Source organism: Cottoperca gobio, chromosome 11, assembly GCF_900634415.1.
Source record: "Cottoperca gobio chromosome 11, fCotGob3.1, whole genome shotgun sequence".
In the NCBI taxonomy this organism is placed as follows: domain Eukaryota; kingdom Metazoa; phylum Chordata; class Actinopteri; order Perciformes; family Bovichtidae; genus Cottoperca; species Cottoperca gobio.
The window spans coordinates 10,090,939-10,115,152 of NC_041365.1; the positions used below are offsets into that span (position 1 = coordinate 10,090,939).

Below are 24,214 nucleotides of genomic sequence, written 5' to 3' on the forward strand. Positions count from 1 at the left end.
AAAGAGAGATAAAAGCTGGAAAATATATTAAAAAACCACTTAAAAATGCTCTCATTAGAATGTCCTTTGCTACAACCAAATGTAATGATTTATAAAGCAAACTCAACCCAACTGTGCAACTTTGAATAAATAAAATGGCAAACACTATCTAACCCAAAGGCCTAGAAAAATGTGTGCAAGTGGCAAAGGTTGCCTGAGGATAAAACAATGGATCGTCTACAGTACAGTTTTAATATTCAGTGTGTGAAACCAAACTGAAACATACTGTGTAATGTGGGAATGTGCATTCGAAGCAAGTCAAAGTTCGGTTTCTGGTTTCTTACGTATTTCTTTATCACAATAAATATTCATGACTAAATAAGTTGAGTAAAAAAAAAACAAGTATAGTTTTTTTTAAGAGTTTTAAGGCACCCTGTGGAGGTTTTGACCACTGGGAATACATTGCAGTAATGTTCATGTCTTTGTCTTTGTTTATTCGTGTGCACATCCTGCTGTGGTGCCATGCTGCTCTGCTGATCAACAGTTAGTGGCGGTAATGTTCCAACAACAGTAGTGTAGAAAGAAATGGCGCGCAAACATGGATATAAACAAATCATCATTTAAAAGAAAATTGGCTTTGCTGAACGCTGTTTGGGCCGCCTACTTTTAACCAGTGAGAAGAGCTCAGAGGAAAACAGAACGGAAATCTGGGATGTTGAAAAACCAAAACTGTTCCAACTTAAAAACAGAAAACCTTAACCTTTATAGTCAACAATTAATTGGCCTTTAATAACATTCATATGTAGCCCAGTAACTAAACTGTATAAAGCAGATCGTTCTGCCAGCTGTGGTCAAAACCAAGAAAAACCTTATTGAGAACGTGTCAACGCTGAAAATGTGTTCTATTGATGGTACTTAATTACTGAAATTGACTTGTTTATAAATGTAACTGAAACCATTTAAGCTGCAAATTAGACCGCACAGGGCATTTTATGTGTGCATACAAATGTCTTATTTTGGTTAGGCTTTGATGTGGAATACATTTCAGCTCTGAACTGTTGCCTGGGGGCTCTCACAACCACTCACTCACATGTGAGCGCAGACAAATACAAACAAAAATCTTCGCCCCATATTTCACATTTTGTGGCAGGTTTGCACCAACGTGTAGCTGCTTCCTGTCCTTTGATGAGATTTTAAAGAGATTTTTGTGAATGCATTTATTAATAATGATGAAATAATCACCACTGCCATCATAAAAAAATATAAAACTATTACTTTTAAAATAAGATGTCACAAAGCAAGCGCTGATCCAAAGCAGGCGAGAAAAGGATATGAAAAAGCAGTAAAAGTGAAATGAAGGAGATTTTTGAGAGGTGATTTAAAGGATGACACTGATTTAACCAATCAATACTTGGCTCAGTGTTCAAGATACTAAGGAAACCCACCCGGCTGCTCTGTTGCAGAGATTTCTATGAGAAGAAAAAGTCTAAACAAGCCAGAGAAGGACATGCGCAGTTTCACGAGAAAACTGGCAAATCACCAAACAGTCACTGACTCCCACTGCTCAACTCAGATGGCTGACACATCACAACGTTTACCAGACGTCCAGTTGAAGTCAGGATCCCTCACGAGACTTCTGCCTCCGCACGAGTGGCCAACGAGCTCTAAAAGCAGGCAGGCAAACAATCTAAGGACGCCAATATTACTGTAGATGTAACATGCCACCATCGCTTTGCACAAAAGGCCTGGCTGCAGTTTGTACAATATCTGGAGCGACAGAAAGTAAATAACAAGATGAGAAAACCAATACATCATGTACGGCTTTATTAAGACTCATTACACACTGCAGAACATGTGTGCATACTTAAGGGGATAAGTGAGCTCTCTTCTGCTTACACAGTAAACTATATAAGCTGTGCTAGGACCAGTCTGAGGCAATGAACCACTACATAGGGGAAGCCAAGCCAGTGCCAAAAGACACATAAGATGGTATGCTATGTCAACATAAATTAGAACACTTCAGCAGGAGACAAATAAAATCAATAAATGGGAAGGAGGCAACATTTGAAAGGTCTGAAACCTTGTGGCCACTAATGCAGGCAAAGCTGAAAATAATGGAGAAAAACGTTAACAGAGGACAGTTCAACCAGCTTGCTGTGCGCATCAGGGTTCAACCAGGCCAGTCAAAATCAACACGTATAAATTCCACATAAAGGCCATCGTTGGAGCACAATCCTCCTCCAACGCTCTACAGCATATCTGTTTATATTTGTTTATCATTCCGGGTTAAACTTTCTGGGGAGACCTGGAGGTCAGTCCATCGGGGGATAGTTTATGAATACTGTAACTCTTGGCTAAATAAAGAAAACTAAATCTAAAATGGCTGAAATCCCAGATCTGGATCAGCATCAAGACATCGAGTCAACTGATCCTTCCACAAAAGGCTATTTGTCCACAAAATCAGCCAAATTCAGGATAAGTTTTTCCATTTGTAAAAATAAATAAATAAACAGACAGATGGGGCTGAAAACAATACCAACTATTTATTATTGGAGCAGCCAATAAAACTATCATTAGAAAGTGATATTATGTCACAACAATACTCGCCAGATAAAACCCCCGGGACATACATCATGCAGTTATTTGTTGGTAGTAGCTCTTTGTTTACTGTTCAGTAATACGTATGATGATTATGGACGAGTCCACTGGTTACGACCGTTAATTGCTTACAAGGACGACTACAACTAATGATTATTATTTATTTTATAAAAAAGGAATCTTTTAATTACTTTCCCAGAGACCAAGAATATTTCTTCAATTTGCTAAACAGAGAAAAGCAGCAAATACTCAAAATCGTAAAAACTGAAACCCAGAAATATAATTCCCTCACTCGATTACTTTGCACGAAAACATATTCTGTTGACTAACTGATTGCATTTTTTTTGGTCCATGTACAGAAACAATCAATGCGATGGTCTAAAATGATAAGAACTGTGAAAACATGTGAGCGGACATACAGACCTGTGTATGTGAGATAGATCACGGTGAGGAAGACCACGCCGGCAGCAAGAGAGACTCCGAGGAGGAAAAGTGTTTGAAACTCTTGTCTGGTCAGCCTGTCTTTCAGGTACTGCAGGAAGGCATACGCTTGGAGAAGTGCAAACACACCTGAGAAGAAACCACAGACGGAAACAAACGCATGAGCAAACATACAAAGGAAGTTCACAGTGAATATTTGAGGAGGCCCCGACTCATGTTGCCTCCTGCAGGGCACAAAGCAGGTTTACGTGGTTAAGAAGTGCTGTTGTCAGTTTGGCAGAATTCTCGACAAAGCAGTTTGCCCCTTTGGCTGTTCATGCAGATGTAAAACACAAATACTGCGGGACAATATATTTCAAATGCAGGAGAAATATTTGTGTAAATAAGCTCCTCTCTGTCGCTCGCCTTGCTTGTTTGTTTTTTTTAGCTGCCCCTTCGGTCACACTTCTTTCCTCCGTTCCTTTGCTCTATCACTTTCTCAACGCCATTTTCTCCAGTGCATTTCTGCGTTTGTCTGGTGAATTGGATATAACATCTTCAAAAGAGGCCTGGTTTCCCTTCCTTTCGTCACCTCCCATCCTATGACAAATCTTGTGAAATCGTCTTACTCCTCCACGAGCGTCGCCACCGCCCACAGCAGGTCTCACCCATTTCTAAGGTTAAACCCCTGCCTGTCTCCTGGAGAGCTGTCATGGTGCTAACACGTTTGTCAGACTATGCCACCCTGCCTGCCTCAGGGGCTGACATCTCAACGGTACCGACAGGTCCACGGCTCTGTCACTCTCTTCCTGTCTCCCACTGCGCTCCTTGAATGCTACCACCAGATGTTCTGAGCAGCTGCTACCCCAGTGACATAACACACTGGGAGAGTGGGGAGCCAAAAACGGAGCGAGGCAGAGAAGGTTTTTGATGGTGCATTCTTTCAAAGCCTCCCATTATGCCGTTTGTGTTCTAGACATACAGGAAAAACAGGGACACTTCGACGTCAGCCTGCTGCAGTGTTAAGAGAATTCTCCAAAAAGGTGCTGCCTCGGCGTCCTAAAGCTGCCAGCGACAGTCCTCTCACAATCTGGATGTAAATATACACACGAATCATGCACATGCATGCGCACCCACCCGTGTTGTCAGGCAGCAGATGGGCCCACTCTTGAGTGGCGAAATTGAACAAGCTTTAATAAACTTCCCACAAGCCAAAAAAGAAAAAAGTACTTGAAATGAGGAACCCATATGGGTGGCTTGTGAAGCCACTTACTTATTAATATTCTGTAAATATATTCGGAGAAGGTCCTGTGTTTTTCCTCCACAGAGAGCATGACTAAGACTGTCAGCACTGGGGGATTCAATTCCCTTTGCAGCCAAACAATCTCAAAGTGTGTGCATCCACGGTAGCGTAAGGTGCTTTGGATATCAAGCTGGTGGCTTATGTAAAGTCACACCTTTAATACATGAATTACAGCAGTCAGCCTGAAACGCTCTCTTGTGTTGCAGCATACATTGGTTGGCAGGGTCAGGGGAGGTTGGAGGAAGCGGACATGAATTCTCTGAAATACAATCTCGGCATTGCATCAATTGGTCCTTGTATAAAACCCAGACAGTGTGCTCTGTTACTAACCCTAACTTGAAATTGGGATGCTCCCTATAATGTAAAAATACAATAAATTCAAAATTCTGTTTTGGCAAAGACAAATGTACCATTAAACCTGCATTAATTTATTTCTTTGGCCAGTTGTGGGCAACATACCAAGCTGTAAAACACAACACTGACATATCACCTAATTAAGTTTTTAGACATTAAAAGCATTTATTCAGCAACCTGATGAAAATAAATCCAACATTCACCCTCCAACTCATGAAGGAAATATTTGGCTATTCATATTTTTTATTTAGCTGCTAAATGCATTATTGTGTTCACAAACTAGTTGCTTGCTTTGTCAGTGGCCGGTAGTATACATCAGGAAATGAGGCTGATGAGAGTGAACGAAAAACAGTCAAGTCGGGTGCTTTATTTGCCATTATTTGCGAGAGAAACTGACATTTGACGAGGAAGGTATAATTGAGTCCTAACTTGGAATATAAAGCAGCAAAATCTTCCAAAAAAAAAAAGCTGACTTCATTAATGTTGAAACTTTCTAGAAGGGAACTTGTTCATCTAAGAAGAATGCGGATCAGCTTCCCTGGAGGTAGAGGGTGAGACTTACCGGCAGCAGCCATGTGCTCGCTGGTCCTGATTGGCTGGAAGCCGACAAAAGGGATCTGCATCGACAGTACGAGACCCACAATGTAGAAAGTGCTGTAAGCTGTAAAGAGAGGAGAAACAAATGAGAAGGAGAAACGGGGAGAGAAAGAGGGTAGATCAGATAAGAAATAAAACAATCAAAATAAACTAAAAAACCCTCCATTCTGCTCCACCACTTTAGTTTGGATACTACTAAGGGAAATCAACCTCCACAGAGGTATTTAAAGTCTATTGATTTTTACTGTGGTACGAAGACGGAGTAAATACAAAATACTAATGTCATTTACTGAGAAAACGGTAGCTGGCTCGGCGCAGGGAGGCCTGGAGTGTGACGACGGTGCTGAGAACAGTGCAACTCCCACCTTTGTAGCTGGGGGGGGAACCGATTCGCAGACGCACCATCTTAATTAAGATTTCATACTCTTCCTGAAGAGTGTGCCTCGTTTTTGAAGTAGTTGCGATTGCCCTCAGCGATCTCTTTCTCACACATCTGCTATTGACTCAAGACAGGGAGAGATGAATTGTGAGGGAACATAGACTGCAAGGCATTTTATTAAACCGGGATCTTTCCATTTTTTCTTTTTGTATGTTCCTTCGTAGTAACAGAGAGACACCTGGCTCTGAAAAGAGGAGCTGCAAGATGTAAAGAGGAGGAAAGATGAGGAATATAGGACGCGCATAAAGACCTAAGTCTTTTCTGTCGACAGAATATGTCGACACTTATATCTGCAGACATCTTTGAGGAACAAAAGGAGACTCAAGGATATTTTCCACTTCTTCTAACAGCTCTGCATCGTGAAGTAGAAAGTCGTCGCTGAATAACAGTTTGAAGATAGAACTGAGGTCGGTCAAAACCCTCTCACTGTGAAGAGGCCAGCATTTATTGTCAAAGATCTCAAAGACTATAATTTGCGGTTACAATAAATGCAACATATAATCATGTGTGAAAGACACTTGGCATCGTCTCATTTTTCTTGACCAGAACAGAAGTGCCTCCCGCAAGCTCTCGGCTGAGCTGCTGACGAATGTGTGGAGGTCTTGAAGGGTTGAGCTCGAGATATGTGCTGTGAAACTGGTATGTTCAGTGGAATAACAAACCTACCCTCTACTCCAGCACTCTGCCTCTGGTATTTGCGCAAAAGAATACAAATAAATAAAATGAAGATCAGGTAGCAGGTGGCTTCATTTACTGTTAAGTGGTGTGTGGGTGTGTGGATGTCTGCACTGCCGATGATGGAATGCTTATGGTTGTGAAAGATGAGCACAGGCGTGACCGGGCATTTGAGCTTGTTTCAGGGTCAAATGTTTGGGCAACGATATTGGGAGACGCATATGACGGAGTAGCTGGTTCTCTGTTTATTCCATACATTTCTTTTCTAAAAGGAAGAGTATCTGAAAAGACTGACAGCTTCCATTTTAGCGACTGCATGTGGGGGAGTTCAAAACATCCAGTCACACACTTTAAGTAATCGTGTGGCGTGTGTGTGTGTGTGTGTGTGTGTGTGTGTGTGTGTGTGCACAGCTTACCGATGTAGAGTCTTCTGCTGTAGCGTTGCATCAGCATCAGCACAAACACATGCAGAGGAATCAGGTTGATAATAAACACATAGCCTCCCCATGCTGACACCTGGAACACACACATGAATATAGAAATGTCAGTCAGCCTGCTAGGACATCATCCTTTCTCTAAAATAGCTGCCTTCAATTAGAAATAACTGGCCCTTATGATCAACTGTTCTTGATTTAATTTTTCCATTTCAAACGAGGTAACCCTGCTGAGTCGAGGCTTTCCTGTTAATATGTTACAAATCGGCTTTGCAGGAAAGATGTCAGGTTTGCCATAGTGACAGGAACTAATCGAAACATGAAGTCCCGCTGAGGCACAAAGGGTTTCCTGTATTGTTGCTGTAAGCTACTTCTTAAGCTAAAAACAGTTTGATTATTGGAAAAATGCATGTCACAAAACAGGAATTATGGACATTTAATTAAATTTGACTAAATTAATAGAGAGCCAATATACACTCACTATAAGACGCAAGCACACAGCTAAAAACTTACATATATAAGATGTTTACATGCACCAATATAAGCTCCACTAAAATGATCCCTCACAGTGCTAGATTTGGAGACTATAAAACAACTCTACAAAAGCATTACTGACAAATACTCAATTGCCTATACTCTAGTACTGCAAAGGGCAAATGGAAACCGTGAGAGCACTAGACAGGCAGAGGGGAAAGCATAGAGAAACAGTGTTGAGATAAAGAAAGCAAGAGAAAGGGAAAAGAGAAAGGAGAGTTGTAAAGTGCTGGAAAGTGAAACAGATAAATAACAGGAGACAGCAGAGAATGAGGGGTGAATTAAACAGGAAAAGGGATTGCATGTACGCAAATTGTTTGATCCTTTATTCACAGCAGCTTGTCAGAAAGAGCCACATTGCACCTGCTCAGTAGGATGAAAATAGCATTCATTACACTGCTGCAATCACATTACAAAAAATAAACGCTAATATGCTACATTAAGGCAGAGAGTGAAAGAAAACTCCTAAATAAGTTCCATGCTGAGAGGTTAGATGCAATTATCTTTTGGCAAATAGTTTGCATCCGTTCCCCGAGATGGTGACAGGCAATTAGTAGCATGTGAAACGTAGCTTGAATGAATAACAGAAATGTGTTCAATTTAAGGCTCATTTCAGTCTTGACACAGAAGCGAGAGTCTCTGTCGCTGACTGGCTGAGAACCAACAGTGTGCCGTGCTACTGGCTCTGTGGCTGCAAAACTATAACTCATTTCAATTTCTGGTGAGTATGCATGATAACAGAAAGAGTGCATGGAGGAAATGCAATTCAAACTCCCTTCTCTGCATTTGGCCAAAACTGACAGCAGACACAAAGAAAAGATGGACAAGTCACCATGTCACTTAATTGTGAGGGTCTGTAAATCGATAAGCATGTTTGTGAAATCATGGCATGTGATAATTGACAAAAACCATGCCAACCGCAGCAGTGAACCTAATTTAGAAAGGCCTCTGTTAGACTCTGTGGCGTCACTGAGGGCCATTATTGACTTGGAGTCAAAGACAACATCATATGTAAGGCTTGTTTTCCCTTTGGGCACTTAACTGGGCAAAAGCGTATGGGGTTTAATGCCACGTGTGAGGGATGGAAGATCGTATGGTCATTATTTGCAAGGGTTCAGGGCAACTCAAAATTATAAGCCAATTACCGGCTCTAATAACTGTTGTAATTTACAACCTAATGAATAGTTAGTTACCGTTGTGCTACACCTATATAATTTGTTTTGTTTGTCATGTAGATTTGAAAAATAGAGTTCACCAAATTGGTATTAAAGTAATCAAAAATTGGCTTCAGCTAGCATAAGGCATTCAAGTTTTTTCTATGGAGTGTAAATCAGCACTATCTCGAATCAAAGTCTGCAGCCATGCTAGCGGCTCTCTGAGGCTGTAGTTGGGTACAGCGGTGCTAAATGGTAACATGCTCACAATGACCAATGCTAGCATGTTAATGTTTAGTGGGTATAACTGTCAGACATCCTTATATACGGTAACTTCGATATGCCAAGAAGGTATACCACCTTCTCCTCTCCAGTGTCTGTTATTCAGCAATCTCAACAATGCAACTCGATTACAAATGTAACACCAGAGTCTTTGGATCATGCCAGCAGATTGCACAATCAACTGGAGGAAAAAAAGAATAGGATAAACTGGCCATCTGGTCATAATAGAGGACTATGCAAAGATGAATACCCAAGACAAAAAGCAAAGCTGTGTGCATATGCGTGTGTGAACGAACAAGCTCTATTTAAAATTATGGTTCTAACTGCCAGCACTTTGCCCGAGCCACAGGCCAACGGCTGAGGGCAGGATTCAGAGAATGTTTGGAGCAAAGTCTTTTAGCCGTTATCGCTCTCTGCATTTCATACCGGGCTTATCTGATGACCGCAGTGCCACTCTGAAGACGATATAGAGAACACAGCATGCAACAGGAAGAGGGGCTTTAATAGTGTGTGTGTATAAATTTGTATGTGTGCACAAGTGTTTGCAGGCAGCCTATGTGCTCTTGTTGGGCAGCATTCAGTAAGGTTGCACAACAGACTGCCCTGTGAATCTTAGATTGCACTGTTAGGTATAATGTGTGCATGTATGCCTTCATACGAGTCAAGATGGTGATTGCCTCAGGGCTATGCCTTGGGCATAGGCCAGACTCCTTCTCACAATGATACTTTAGTTGTCAGCTTCAAAATGTATCCCTTAAATTAGATAAGACTTAAGTCGGGCTCATACTACAAGAGTTTTAAAATCCTAACCAATTTATAAATCGGGTTGCGTTACGCACATACGGAAACATTTTGCAGATGTTCTTTTCTCTAATCTCAAACATGCACACACTATAAGATGCGAAGATAATAGTGCATCACACACATTATTAATATTATGGTGCCAGATTGAGTAATGTACCACGTGATCTCATAAGAAAACAGATGTCAACAAAATGGAAACTGACTACATCAATAGTATGCTAGCTAACGTTAGCCTCAAGGGCAGGAATGTTTACTGTTTCTTTGCAACACCATCAGCTGCTCTGGCTCGTCTCTCTCGTTGGCTATTGTGGTCCTGCTTAGAAAGCACCAAAGTAATCATCAAGATTTAAACTACGAGATATCAAACATGTATGAAATTATTCAGGGCGGCCTGACGTCCAACCAACCAAGGTCCCGGACCAGGTTTCTCCTCCGATTGTCGGGAGGGGTGAATCGGGGATACATCGGCCCAAAAACTTTGTAAGTCTGAGCCGGGCTTCAAACTGCTAGCAGCGTCAACAGCCATGCTAGCAGTTCTGAGTGTATGTAATTTAAGCTACAAGTTCAAAGTAAAAAAATAAAGCAAAAACAGAAAGTTGTTTAAAATTTTAAACAAAGTGACATCATTTTAACAATTATCTAAGAAGCCCTGTGTTCAGGGCATTTAATCAATACTTGATTAAGCAAAGGAGCTTTTGGTGTTACAGGTTGTTCTGCAAGAGGGGACTGAAGGGTTTAGACAGGAAAGTAAGCCTAAGCTTTGGGAATGAGCAAGTGCAGTGCATCTGCTTTTGCTCTGTCCTCTGCTTTACCCCTCGCTCCACCCTCACCCCTGTATGGATGAAAGGAGGATGTTGCGCAGCTACCAGAATGGTTCCTGTGGCTCCTGTCCATCAGCAGGTCCTCCTGCTTTGATCCTCGTCTTAATCTCGTCTCTCTGATTTTGCCAACACCCAGGCAGGCGATCTGTCCCTCTCTCTCTCCATATCTGCTTTACAAGTGTCACATTCAATTAATCCCCACGAGAAAACGTACCCTTCACTATATCCTGATTCAAATGAGAGCGTAAGATGTTAAAGTAGGCATGGGTCAACGAGAGGATGCAGTACTTTGTGTGCAGGACCAAAAAGAGACAGTGAATGCAGTTGGGTGGTGTTGATGGAGACCTGCAAGCCTAGTTTGCTGCTCACTGCTAGAGGACTCATCTGCAACAGTGGGTGGGCTGCGGATACAGTACAGAGAAACATCACATCACTGAGGAGAGGGGGAGAGCGAGAGGGTGTCAAGGAGAGAAAGTGGTAATAAGGAGAACGAAGCATGGAGACTCAATGTTCCCATTGGAAGTTACACATCACATATCCGGTCTCATCATTCTCGCCATCTCTCTGTCCACTCTATCCTGTTCCCTTTATCTTTCCAAGCCTCTCTCGATCCCTTTGTCTCTGCCTGTCTCCATTCTCTGTTTTGTCTTCTATTCTTTTCATCTTTCCATCACTCCTCTATCTCTATCCTCTCCACGCCCCTCAGACGCTGTGGTCCAGTGTGATCGATAAAGCTGGATTTCAGTAATCGGTTTCATTTGATATCTGCCTCACTGCCGGCCACAGAGATTAAGCCTGGAATGAGCAAGAAGCTGGAGGTTTTCATAGGCACTCACGCTCCCTCTCACACACACACGCGCAAACAATCTGTCGCTGAGGCAGTGAGCCCGAATCGTCTTTTTATCTCATCTCGCTCATCAATCCCCTGATGGGTTTGTGCCTGAAATCATAAATAATGCAGACAACACGCGCTAAAGTGCTCCTTCTCCATGCATTGCCATGATGGACAGAGGACAATCGCCCCCCAAAAACACTAGAGTCACAGAAGCACAATTAATTATCAAGAACTAGATTTTAATTTGAATCTATTTGCTGAGAAACATGCTTTTGAACTCTGCTTTACAAAAGAGAGTTGCAATACATAGCAATAATTTCAAAGTAGGCGAAGAAGTCTGAAGAAAAAGACAAAACATTTCCTGCAGCAGTGTATAAGTACAGCGTTTTTGATGTCCACTCTTGTCATCATAGCGCCGCAGAATCAGTTAGTTCCAGCGTGTTCAACTCAAGTATAAAAGAGCACAGTGTTTATATTATTATGCATTTTACATTTGAACTTAAAAAAGAATGAAACAAAATTCCTTATTGCTTATGACGAATGAATATTTATGGCAGCGCAAAGATGCTAACATTTTTTATTTGAATATACCTGTGTGTTCTCTTACTCAAATAATAGATAAGAAATGGTAAAAGGTCAATAAGAACCATAAAGGATGAAATACTGAATTAAACTGAACCACATCACAGTGAGTCACTGTTTCAGTCTCCAAAGGGTGGTTTGGTTGCACAGCAGTGAAACAGAAACGCAAGCAAAATAAACACAAAGCACATAAACAAGTCACATATTTGCGTCAAATAAAATGTGTAAAAAGAGCACACAAGTTTAACGAATTCAAAAAATATGTTAAACTTTTTAATAAAAATATAAAGGTGGGAATAACAATTCACAATGTAATCTTTAAAGTTCCTATTGAGATAAAAACAAATAAAAAGGACAATTAAGCCAAATCGGTCAATGGCTAGTGTATATCCAGTGTGTTTGTGTGCGAACTAGTCTCACCATGTAGAAATAGGAGAGACAACAGCCAATGGCCCAGAATACAGATCCCGTCTTCACTGACTTCACCTACGAGAGAAAGAGAGTACGTTATAAATATATCATATGCTTCAACATCGAATAAGACGTTTAGACCCACAGTTTAGAGACATTAGGAACTAAAGCACCCTAGAATGTGATAATAGCATGATGTTGTTTTTTTTTAATCTTAACAGAGTGTGGGCTGTCCTCTTTACTACAGGTGCACTCTACTCGTTTGCTTAATCATCATAGTCCCATTAAAAGCTTTGTTAACATTGTGATTCACCAGATTTAAGAGTAAGTTAAGACATTCATTTGGAAACTAATGTAAAATGAAAATGTGTAAAACAAACTTACATAGCGAATGGGTTAAAAAGGTGCTAAACATTCACATTTTCAGCATCTTTAAAACACAGTTTAATGATCATAGCAGATGTGGGACAGCCAGCTGTGGTTAGAGAATAGACGAGAGGAGAGCAGCTCAGACTAGACGAAACAAAAACATCTTGTAAACAAGCTCTCCTTCCCCGCCATAGGCCAATAAAGCAAGCAAGAGTACACATTAACATTTAAAAAAAACACACTGAGATAATGAAACAGTTGCAAGTGCACAAACACACAGACCCACGGATACACTTGACACTTAAAAGTGGTGGTGGTGTGGGGCGGAGGGGGGGGGGGTGGGGGTGTCAAGTAGCTTAATCACATCCAGCAATGCCTGAGATTTGCTGATGGGGGTGAATCAATGATTGCTGGACCAATGTAGTCTCGCCTCGCCCAAATACCCAGCAGAGCGTCACAATTAAACAATTGCCTACAGAGATAGCAGAAAAATAAACTGTCCTCAAGCAAGTGCTTTCCTTGTGTTGAAGGTGGGCCACAGTAAGTAGGTCAGTGGTGACCTGATTATCATTCCCCCTATAAAAAAAAGAATAAAAAAAAAAGGTGCAACTGTTCTGCTCTGTGCTTTGTTTGGGTCAACAGGACTAAAGGGATGAGATTTATATCGCTATGGGAGATGGGGGTGATTTTAATAACACATGCGCTGGACATTACTTTTCATTCAGTCTGGAGCACATGTCATTTTTCAACACACATTACAGCCCCAAATACCGACAAAAACTCACTGGTCTTTAAAAATAGTTTTTATACATAGAGCTACATTTACAGGTTTAAAGGTTAACTTAAGTATTTTTCAACCTGGACCCTGTTTTCCAATGCGTTTGTGTGACAATTTTTGAAATTGGTCCAGTATTGAGCGAGAGTGCTGAAGCCTGCAGCCGCTAAACGGGCTGCAATGTAATTATATCGGGCAGTTCTGCACTGTCAATGTACGTCCACTAAAAGTGCTTGTTTTTTTTACCACCATTAGGCTCCGGTTGTTATTGTAAGTGTCTGACAACACATACACCCCTACAGATAAATAAAAGGTTTTTCTATACATTTTGCTTGATTCGGTCTGTTTGTTATTGTTGAGGGTTACGTCTCATCTACATTGTCGAAATCGGCTATATATTCAGGCGTGAAATTGAAAATATTTTAGATAACACAAACACTTTCTGTACTCCAACATGACAAGCTATGGCAACAATGGAACTCGTCTCTCCAACTCTCACTCATGTGGTTTCCATTGTCGTCTTCCAGCAACAAGTCATCTCTCACCAGATTTCAGAACAAAACTTAAAATCCGACCCATGGGCCTTTGCTGCATGTCATCCCCTCTCTGCTCTCCATTTCCTAAACTGTACCATCATTAAAAGGCAAGAAAGCCTTCCAAAAAAAAGAAATTACTTCCACTTGAGCGAGCTTTGGTAAAACAAAATAAACAGACCGGGTGCCAGTCTAATTTATTAGACTACATTAGTTTAAGCAAGTTTTAAACTGCCAAATGAGTGCCAAAGGCACATCCACCAATACATTTTTCCACCAATAATTTTTTCCAATGAATGAATCCATGTTGAGTCTTTGCTTCTTTTGTGTAAAAGTGAAAACAAGCGCAATAACAGATTAGCGCGATAACAGATTAGGACGACAACAGATTAGGACGACAACAGATTAGGACGACAACAGTTACTGTGCGAGCTACTGTGTACTCCTCAGACAATATTCCCACTCAAGCTGAACCAAAGCTAGCGTGCAGCCTTGCGTTGTCCATTCAGAGGCATGTGGCAACTGTTGCCTCAACCCTCTTTTCCAACTGCCCTCCCAGCCTCCACTCTCTTTGTCAAGTCACACAGCGTGATGCCAGTCCAGCTAATTAAATGCGAGCCGAGAGAAAGAGTGGAATTACTGTTACAACGATGTAGGCATGGTGCATGGGGTTAGCGCAAGGGTGTGTGTGTGTGTGTGTGTGTGTGTGTGTGTGTGTGTGTGCGCGCGCATGTTAAGAAGAGCATCTCTCCTGGGTGTCAGAGGATTCAATTATAGATTATGGGAGGGTGTCTAAGTGTGCGTGTTGGGATTGGGTAAACACGGAGATTAAGAGGCTGGAGTTGAATGGGTTATTAGTGGATAAAATGAAGGAGTCGGGTAATTAAGATTGGGATTGGACTTGAGTGGCTCTGTGCATTTTTGCCACATGGAGGAGAGAATTGGGGTAAAGAAGAGAGCCAAAGAAAGGAACGAGCAATAATGATACAGAAAGAAAGAGCAAGGTGGGAAGAACAAGAAAGAAGAAGCAGAATGCAAAACGCAGCTAGAGCAAAAACAATGACAGGGACAAAAGAAGACAAAGACAATTAAAAGGAAGACGAGATGGAAGAAACACGGAGGAGGACGAAAGGAAAACGCAAAGACAAATGTCGGTAAATGAGACTGATAATGGGACGCAGTGGTGCATGGCGGGGATGATTGTTTTTCAGGGCCCGTGCCAAATACAACGGAAGACGCGAGAGGTGGAAGGTGAGTGGCAAGGGATTTTTTTGATGGCACTGCTTTGCCGATGACACATCACCTTAAGAGGCAGTGATGGCTGCTGCGAGGAGCACCTGCCTCATTTGGAGATGTATTGTCCATACACACAGGATGACAAGAGGCCATTATAATAGTGCAGAGACGAACAGATGTCCCTAACACACCCTAATACACATTTCCTGGTGTGAGACAAATGGTTATGGTGGCAGTTTTTTGGATGGGTCCTGAAAATTAAGTGCTGAATTTTGGAAACTCCTGCAGACTTAAAAATGACTTCAGATGGACACAAGAGGAAAACATCTTAGATGTATTAGAGAAAAAATGCATTGGATGTGTAATGATGAAGGCTCTCTTGTTAACGTTTAAAGATGGCAGAAATCTGAAACAAGGTTTTGTAATACCTGCTGTAAACAAAAGAAACATATCTACCGGTCTACAAACATTACAGTTTGTTAAGGCCCTGTCACACATATCTGTATGGCAGAAACGTATGCCGGCGCATACGAAATATCGGCAATACGTTGATATAAATTAAGGGTAAGTTGTGATCGTTTGAAGGACGCAGACGATACGCCAGACACATGGCCCTATCACACAGTTCTGTATGGCAGAAACATGCCGGCGTATATGAAAATTAGCCTTTTCCACAGCGGTGTTGTAGCTGACGCATACATAATGCATACATAACAAATTATTATACGCATGTCATACATTGATAGCGTATCACTTACATATTTAAAACGTATCAGAGCGTCTGGCCAACGGAGCTGGAAAAGTGCCAAAAGTGTGTATACGTTATGCATTTGTTGGGAATTCGTCTGTGAGTGAGTGATACGATATCAATAGGTTAGACATGCGTATCTGTATATGTTCACTTTTCCGATCCGATGAAAAGTTGGACGTATTTGGACTGACAAATGTTCGTATGCGCCGGCATACGTTTCTGTCATACGGACATGTGTGACAGGGCCTTTAGGCAGATTATAATTATGATTTGGGCGTCATGATTTACTCATTGTTCTTACTCATATTATTTCAAACCTTTATAAAAATTACATATTTTGAGAGTAGGGTGCATTAGTTCAGTATTATTTTTATAATGCAGGGCATCCGGATTTCGGTGCAGAGACCTGAAGTTCACCCTTTACACAGTTCACTTGTCTGCAATTCTGCAGAGTTTGCAGTCGTTGTTGCCCAAATGTCTTAGTATGCCTCAACTAAAGTTTCTGCCATCCCTTTGTTTTCTTGCTCTATCTGCACATATTTCAATATACAGTGAATTACCAAGGCAAACTGATGGCTGTCCCTTTTTGTTTTGGTAAACTCCCACGCTAGTTTTCTAGCCTTGTTATCTACTCATTGGGTACATCCTCAGACTCATATTTCCTCGGAAGTTGTTCTGGTGCGCCATCTTGAAGACCCAAAGTCTTTAACCAGCTGACACCCCTCCTTACTGAATATCATTTATTGATTTGATACGGCAGCTGATTGGACTGATCTGATACATTTCAACATCACTAAAATGCATCACTCAAAGGTTTTATATTGTGTTTGTTTTCTGATTTACCACCTAGTTAAAAATCTGTTAGTTGTAGATCTAAACAACCATAAGGGACCAAAAACAACTTGGAAAGAAAGAATAATCTGTTATTTCTCCCATTAATTTTAATTATGGATAGAATGAAATTCAGAAACAGTCGACAAGTCAGTCTGTCTGAAAGAAACACCTTTTACATTTGCATTTTTATTTATCGTCATTTCCATTCAGTCACATGTGAGGCTGATCATTCCTGCGTCGGGTTTCATATGAATGATGTAGGCCAATTTATATTTTCCCTGAAACATTTTTCCTCGTGAAGATTTCAAAAGACACTATAATCATATTGTGTGTTATTTAATAATGAATGTACAATATAGAATATCAATAAATATTGACGGAAATAATGCATAAATCATATAAATGCATTCTGCCAGTAGAAATGGTTCCTGTGCCTCTAAGCAGGACACAGTAGTGCATGTGTTTGTTGAACAGATAATAGGCTGCTGCTGCTCTGGCTGTGATAACGATGTGCTTTTATTAGTATTAGCACATGTGTCACACACAAACTCCGTCAAAGGTCTCTTCAGTTGTAAAAGCTTCATGCGACACTTCAGAGGAAAGGTTATCTCATTGATCTAAAAACACATTTCCTCGTTTCCTCTCTCCTTGCAGGGTTTCTTGTGAGGGTAACAAGGATGCAATTTAAGAGACTTGGGATGTGCCCATGGTGTACCAGTCGTTTGATGTACTGCTCTTTGTTTTTACCCAAACGTTCGATATGTTGGCGGAAATGTTTGTTATGCGTTGGGTGTTTGTCTTTGTTGGCCTCAATAATCTGAGGGTCTATTCCTATCTGAAACTACACAGACTATACAGATGAAAACAGTTTCATTGAAATATGATTTCTCTGTATTGCCACTTCAAATTCTGTGTGGTTTGTACTTTTCTATATATCCATGTACATATAAAAGCCTGTATATTCTTGTGTGCATATTATGCATTTCCTAATTATGTTTGGCTCTCAAATAAGCACTGTATGTTCCGAGGTTTTAAACTCTCCCATTGACATCATCAGCTGTTTGGTTTCATTCTGCTGGACTGGCACACAGACACAAAGCCAGGTGTGTTGTACGGGAACGTGAACTGTAAACACAACTGGTATGCTGAGCCACCTGGACACCAAACTGTACGTCATCGCCAGATCGGTGATAGTGAGTAAATTGTCCGCAAGCTGGAGCCTAGTGACTAATACCACCATGAAACCAAACCACATGTACACATGCATCCATGGACAATTTGACAAAGTGACATAAACTGGGATGGCTGAATGCTTGAACAGATAAAAGCTCCCTTCCAACCCGGTGGCAACTTTACTTCCAAGCTTATTACTCTGTGTCAAACCGCAGTGAGGCATGACAAAATACCTGCATCACTACCTGGATGAAAGCCTCCACTGTGCAGAATGTATTTACGCTTTAGCATAAAGGTAAATAAACACCTTGAAGCTAATTTAAAATTGGACAAATAGCCTATGAGCTAATATTACCACTCATTGCCTGTGGCATGTAAGCTCTTCTCTGTCCACTTACTGAAACTGCTTGGATGAGGACAGTTAGAGTACCAGTTTTCCTGATCACCAGCCAGTCTAACATGGACAATCAACAAATATGGGTCTCTGTAGACACAGACTCTGTAGTCAAATGACAGTTATATATATATATATATATATATATATATATATATATATATATATATATATATATATATATATATATATATATATATATATATATATATATATATATATATATATATATATATATATATATATATATATATATATATATATATATATATAGTATATAGTATATATATATATAATATAGTATATAGTATATATATATATATAATATAGTATATAGTATATATATATATATAGTATATAGTATATAGTATATATATAGTATATATATATATATATATATATATATATATAGTATATATATATATATATATATATATATATATATATATATATAGTATATATATATATATATATATATATATAAATTGAACCATGTAACTGAAAACTCAAAATGCTAGAGTTAAAAAAGAAAAGAACTTAAAAAATGAAAAACCAAAAGAACAGATAAAAAGTACAAAATGTTGGTGCCTTTTTACAACTTCCGATTCTATTTGTTTATTGTCAAGCATTATGCAGTCAAGGTTGTTGCAGCAACAACAACAACTATATGTTCATTTGAAGCAACTTGTAAAGAGATGTCTTTATCAAACAACTTTATTGAACAACGTCAAGTGACAGCCACAATATCCGTGTTTACCAATTAAAACATCTTTGACAATAAGGAAAACATGTCTTTGCATTTGGTGGGAGGATAGTTTAGGTTCAACTGCAGCATGAATATGTTACTGTGTACTATGCAGTAAAACTAGTGAAAACTAGTGAAACTATCAGCTGTTCTGACCCTGCGTCGATTTGTTTTGATGGGTTTCAGATCTCTCTCTCCGCCCCTCAACGTGTGTGAAAGTACGGGTGATTGAAGGGATTGCTGCCTATGGATTGGACCAATGGATGACATCAGTCCTACTTGCATAACACAGCTAAGATGAGCAACGTCGTATGGTCTTTCAGATGTCTGCATGAATGTGGAAATGAATTGCTCTGTTTTGAGATGGGATGGTACTTTAACAGCTGCAGGCTGTCATGTTTAAACGCTGCGGGTATAATGAAAGTATTAATCAATGTAACTTAAATTAAACTGGAGCTTTATTTGCCCGCCTTATCTCTGGATCAGTTGATGTGAACCAGCCACAAATCAAAACGTCTCCCTACATCCACGCAACTACTGTACAGTTGTTCAGTAACAGACATGTAGCTTATTTGCTCCACAAGGATTGCAGCATCCTATCATGTAATAATCTTTTCTGAATAATACCCAAAGCTTCTTAGCTAAAAATAAAATAAAATGTAATGTTCTTTGCCAAAGTAAACTGAGCAGCAGGAGTGATGCAAAGAAGCTTCAGAACAGAGTAAACCAATAAAAGCGATAGGTGATGGTTCGTGATTTTGTTTCTGTTCTTAATATTTGTGTAACATATCGTTCAAATTTAAAAGATAAAGATGGTTAATGACAGTGACTTATGTTTACAGCCAAGCATTAAGGATAAATCATTTCCAATGACGACATATGTGACATTTCTTCACTGCTGCATGCATGTTTGGTAGATGAGGCTCCTGGCAGGTTCAGTTTATATACATAAGGCCTGTGTAAGTCACTAATTGCAGATCGCATTCACAACCACTTTAATCTGTTGCTTGATCTCTTTCACATTGATAAATTCAACAATATTAAATTTGGACTCCCTTTAAACGTCCGTATTCATTTGACACCTGCTCCTGTGAAAGTTAGCCGCATGTGTGAAATTATGTTATAGTGATGACGATAATTGCGTCACTGTAACCTCTTAATTTTATATTCCATCACTGTAGTCAACAGGAACATGTGGCCATTTTGCTAATAGAAAATCCCAACCCAACTCCATGAGATGACAGGATTTTGTATGAATAAGAAATATGCCTGTGGTGCTCTATGGATGTACTGCCCACCAGTTTCCTTAATACATTTAAATTTCCTTTAAATCCTAAAGCATTATCATTCTTATTCTGAGTTTATAAAAGTGGGGGAGAGGAATTAATTTGTGAACGGGTACAGCTCAATACAGAACCAAAAACTCTTCATTACTTGTCAAGGTCAACTCCAATAAGATAGAAAAGAGGGGATGAAAATAATGTTTGCAAAGCAGAGCTCTTCAATTTCACACAAAGATTCACACGAGAGGCATTCAAAGTAAGATTATCTGCAGCGCTGTAAAGCAGCTGAAAAGTCTGTTTAATACACCTATCTCTTTCCTTCCACTTATTGTGATAACCATTAAAAGACATATTTTTCCTGTTTTCAAAAACAACACTTTCTCTTCATCAGTAGAACGTATTTGAGAGGTCACAGTCTACCTTGACAATTTATGTTTTAATAACTAGAGGAAAAATATTTATGTTACGTAAAACCTATTAATCTTACCATGTTGAGAATTGTGAATTCTACAAGGTCAGTTGGGCTGTAGTCAGGAAGGTGAACCCGCTGTGTTTACTTTGTGTATTTAAAAAAAAAGAGTCTATTCAACCTTTAACCCAAGAGATATTTTCAATTCTGCTATTAAAAGGTCATCTTATTGTGAAGGTTTTACAGAGCAGCACGGTGTTCCCTCGGCTCCACGTGGTCTGAAAGATGCCCGGTGTGCCTTTCAAGTCTCTGGATAAATAATTTAACATCTGAGGACGAGGCCAAATAAGATTGGAAATAGGGCTTTATAAAGCCCTCACTGTTGGGGCAGAAATGTTGACATATTTTTCAGCTAAAATAGATTTAAAAGCACATGGTTCAGTTTTTTACTCTGATTCCTAACAGAAAGGAGAACTTTGAACTGACCATGAAGCACAATATCAAGAGGTGTCGATCCACATCAAAATGATACGTTTGCCAATATTACATGTTCATGTATAGTTCCTTATTACACCTTTCCATCAAATGACCAGTGTACATACCCAGAGGTAGTAGGTGAATTGCAGGGCGAAGATTGCGATGCCCTCATTGTCGAAAGAGCCTGCGACGGAGCGGGAGATATAGCCAGGGACGATGGCTATGAAGCAGGCCGCCAGCAGCCCTGCACCCTGGTTCCACAGCTCCCGCGTCAGCAGGAAGGTGGAGATGGCTGTCAGGCCGCTGAACACCGGCGCCAAAAAGACACATACGTCACGGATGTGGACGCTGATGTGGAGCAGGTTGAGCACGTAGTGGATGAGGCCCGCAGTCACCATTAACCCTGGGTAGACCTGAGTAAGGGGGCAAAGAGAGAGAGAGAGAGAGAGAGATTGAGCAAAATGAATGGAGGGAGGGATGTGAAACTCACACACAAGTAGATGCAACAATCAGTCAAACAACAGAAAAAAAATTGGCAACTATTTTCATAATCTTTAAAGTAACTGTTCAAGCAAAAAGGACAAAGGGCAAGAATTAATATATTAAAATCTTTTGATGCAACCCTTGACATAAGCGTTGGTAGGTGAGTGAAAGGGACAAGACAGGAAGCATGAAAGGTGCCAAGATGGGAAGAACGATTCTGAGCATTACAAATGGGAGGACTGTGGACGATAACAAGCTGCATTATCATTAATACATTTGATTGATTGAGACACTGGCTTTTATTGATAATCACAGTTCTTTAGAGCCAATAGATTATATTCTATTTATATATCGATCTGTTTTTTTTTTTTAAGATATCCATCACAATTTCCCAAAGCCACAGGTGAAGCTGAAATGCTTGTTTCTCTGACCAACAAGGGAATATATTCAATTTACAATTATGTCAAACAGAAAAAACAGCAGCTGCTTACCATCTGGGAATCTGGAACTAGCAAATATTTGACCTTTTTTTTTACATTTAGTCCATTATCAGAAATGTTGCCATTTATAATGTTCTATTATTCTATTATTAATTCAACCCTGCACTCAGTCGATGCTGGGGGCTGAGCAGGCGAGGCCCCATGGCCCCGTCTCATCTATACATGAGCAGATCCAATTAGGGCCCAGTGCAGTACACATGGGCTGTCTGAAGTATTTAAAAAAGAAAAGAAAAAAGACAAGGCCATTTTTTAACATCTGAGTGATGCCCCTGATGTGTTCTCACTGTGTCCATGCTCTTTGCCTTGCTGCTAATAAACTCAGGTCTTCACGTTTCTAATTAGCCCGTGCCTAGGAGACCTTGGCATCATCAACCAATCTACTTCAATGAAAATCCAAGCATGTCTAGCCTCTTGGCTCCGAGGATTGGACTGTCTAATGGAGCGGTATCCTGCCATTTACAAAACTACTCTTGTAATAATTAGCCGTTTTGAACTCTGTGGGAGGGCCCAGGTCCCGAAAACATTACATAGATGATTGAGATTGTTCATCACAGCCTGCATCGAGTTTTGGCTTGATGGCTTAAAATCATTGCGCATCATTTTCTCTAAATTGGAATTCAAGAATGTATTACATCGCTTGTTCGTTTTGAAAATATCATCTGCTAGAACTCACAAAAGCTGTTCTCAAAAATGCACTTGAGTCATTGTCATTATGGCAACAAAGAGTGGTTTATTGGCTTGACAGGCCGCTGTTGTTATGGACGGTCACATTAGAGAAGCCTTCGTTCCTTATCTACAGCTCAGAAGAAAGAGCAACTGACAGTTGTCCTCTGGGGAGAGGGTGGGTGGGAGTGAAATGAAAATAAAAAGGGAGAGGGCAGCTGGACTGGTCTAAGCAGAGAGGCACCAAACTGTCACATTAACCGATATGGGCTCGCCCGTCTTCCAAACGGGGTGACCCAGCTGAGTGCTTAGAGACTTAACGCTATCATACACAATTAATGAGGACTGTCAGGATTATCTGTCTGATTTTGAATTTGAAAAAGGGGGAGGAAACAGGGTAAGGATAAGGGTAAGAGCAAAGAATGGAGGCACAGTGGAGGTGAGAAAGGACAGCCAGACATTAGAGAAAGGCAGAGGCAGACAGAAGAGGAGAGAAGATGAAGAGGTTGGAGAGAATGAGGAGGAAAAGTGAACTATAGAGGATGAAAGGCAAGAAAGGGTATGTTAAACAGAGTTCAGGCAGGTAAAAAGCTCAACGCAATAGGAAAAAAAATGCCTTGTTACTCTTCTCGGGTAGAGCAAAGGTGGTTTTATGAATTCCACCTGGAGCCGGAACGTTCACAGACCACCTCTACTCATGAAAATCTAGACTGACATTGTTACAATGTCAAGACAGGTTTTTAAAACCGAGGAGGGACTCTTTGTAATTCATACAAGTTTTCTGTACAAAAGCCATGAATTGTGGCTGCATTATGGGCTATGAAACAGTCACACTGCACTAATCCGAGATGAACCCAGCTCCTGTCCACACCCCTGCGTGTTTTAAAAGCATAGGTTTGATGCAAATAACAGCTCTCAGACATTTATTTTATGATTCTGAATGCCGTGTGGGAGTAACATAAATGCCCTTCTTCCCTGAAGCATGTCTATGTTCAGAAAATGATCTAGCTCAGTCATGCAAACAAGTGGGATTTTGACAATTAGCCTACACAGTAAATGAGTGAGTGGCTTTCTGTTACTCCAGCAACGACTATCACGGTGCCCTTGAACAAGGCACCAGATTGTTCAGGCAAACAACCCCACCTCAGCCTCTTGTATAAAAAGATACGGCAGGTAAAAGTCTGAAATGGATGTGGAAAGAACCTCTGCAGTAGCTCCGTCAGACCTCTGTGCATCAGTTCCTACATCATGCTCCTTTTTGCATAGATTTGCATGACACATTTGCATTTAGGATGGCCAACAGAATGACCCATGCGCCTGCTATTGAAATTCCTGTGAACCCTATGAGGCAGAATGTGACTGACTTT

At 40.4% G+C, this 24,214-nt stretch overlaps 1 protein-coding gene across 1 annotated transcript in view; it reads right to left on the reverse strand.

Annotated features, from left to right (window-relative positions):
• LOC115015451 (dolichyl-diphosphooligosaccharide--protein glycosyltransferase subunit STT3B-like) overlaps positions 1 to 24,214 on the reverse strand; it is a 72,862-nt gene that overhangs the window by 12,454 nt on the left and 36,194 nt on the right. Inside the window, exons 4-8 of the mRNA XM_029442785.1 lie at positions 21,327 to 21,614; positions 12,232 to 12,297; positions 6,782 to 6,881; positions 5,217 to 5,315; positions 3,001 to 3,147 (exon numbers count right to left, since the gene is read on the reverse strand). Coding sequence (XP_029298645.1) covers positions 3,001 to 3,147; positions 5,217 to 5,315; positions 6,782 to 6,881; positions 12,232 to 12,297; positions 21,327 to 21,614 — 700 coding nt within the window. The remainder of the gene's footprint in view (positions 1 to 3,000; positions 3,148 to 5,216; positions 5,316 to 6,781; positions 6,882 to 12,231; positions 12,298 to 21,326; positions 21,615 to 24,214) is intronic.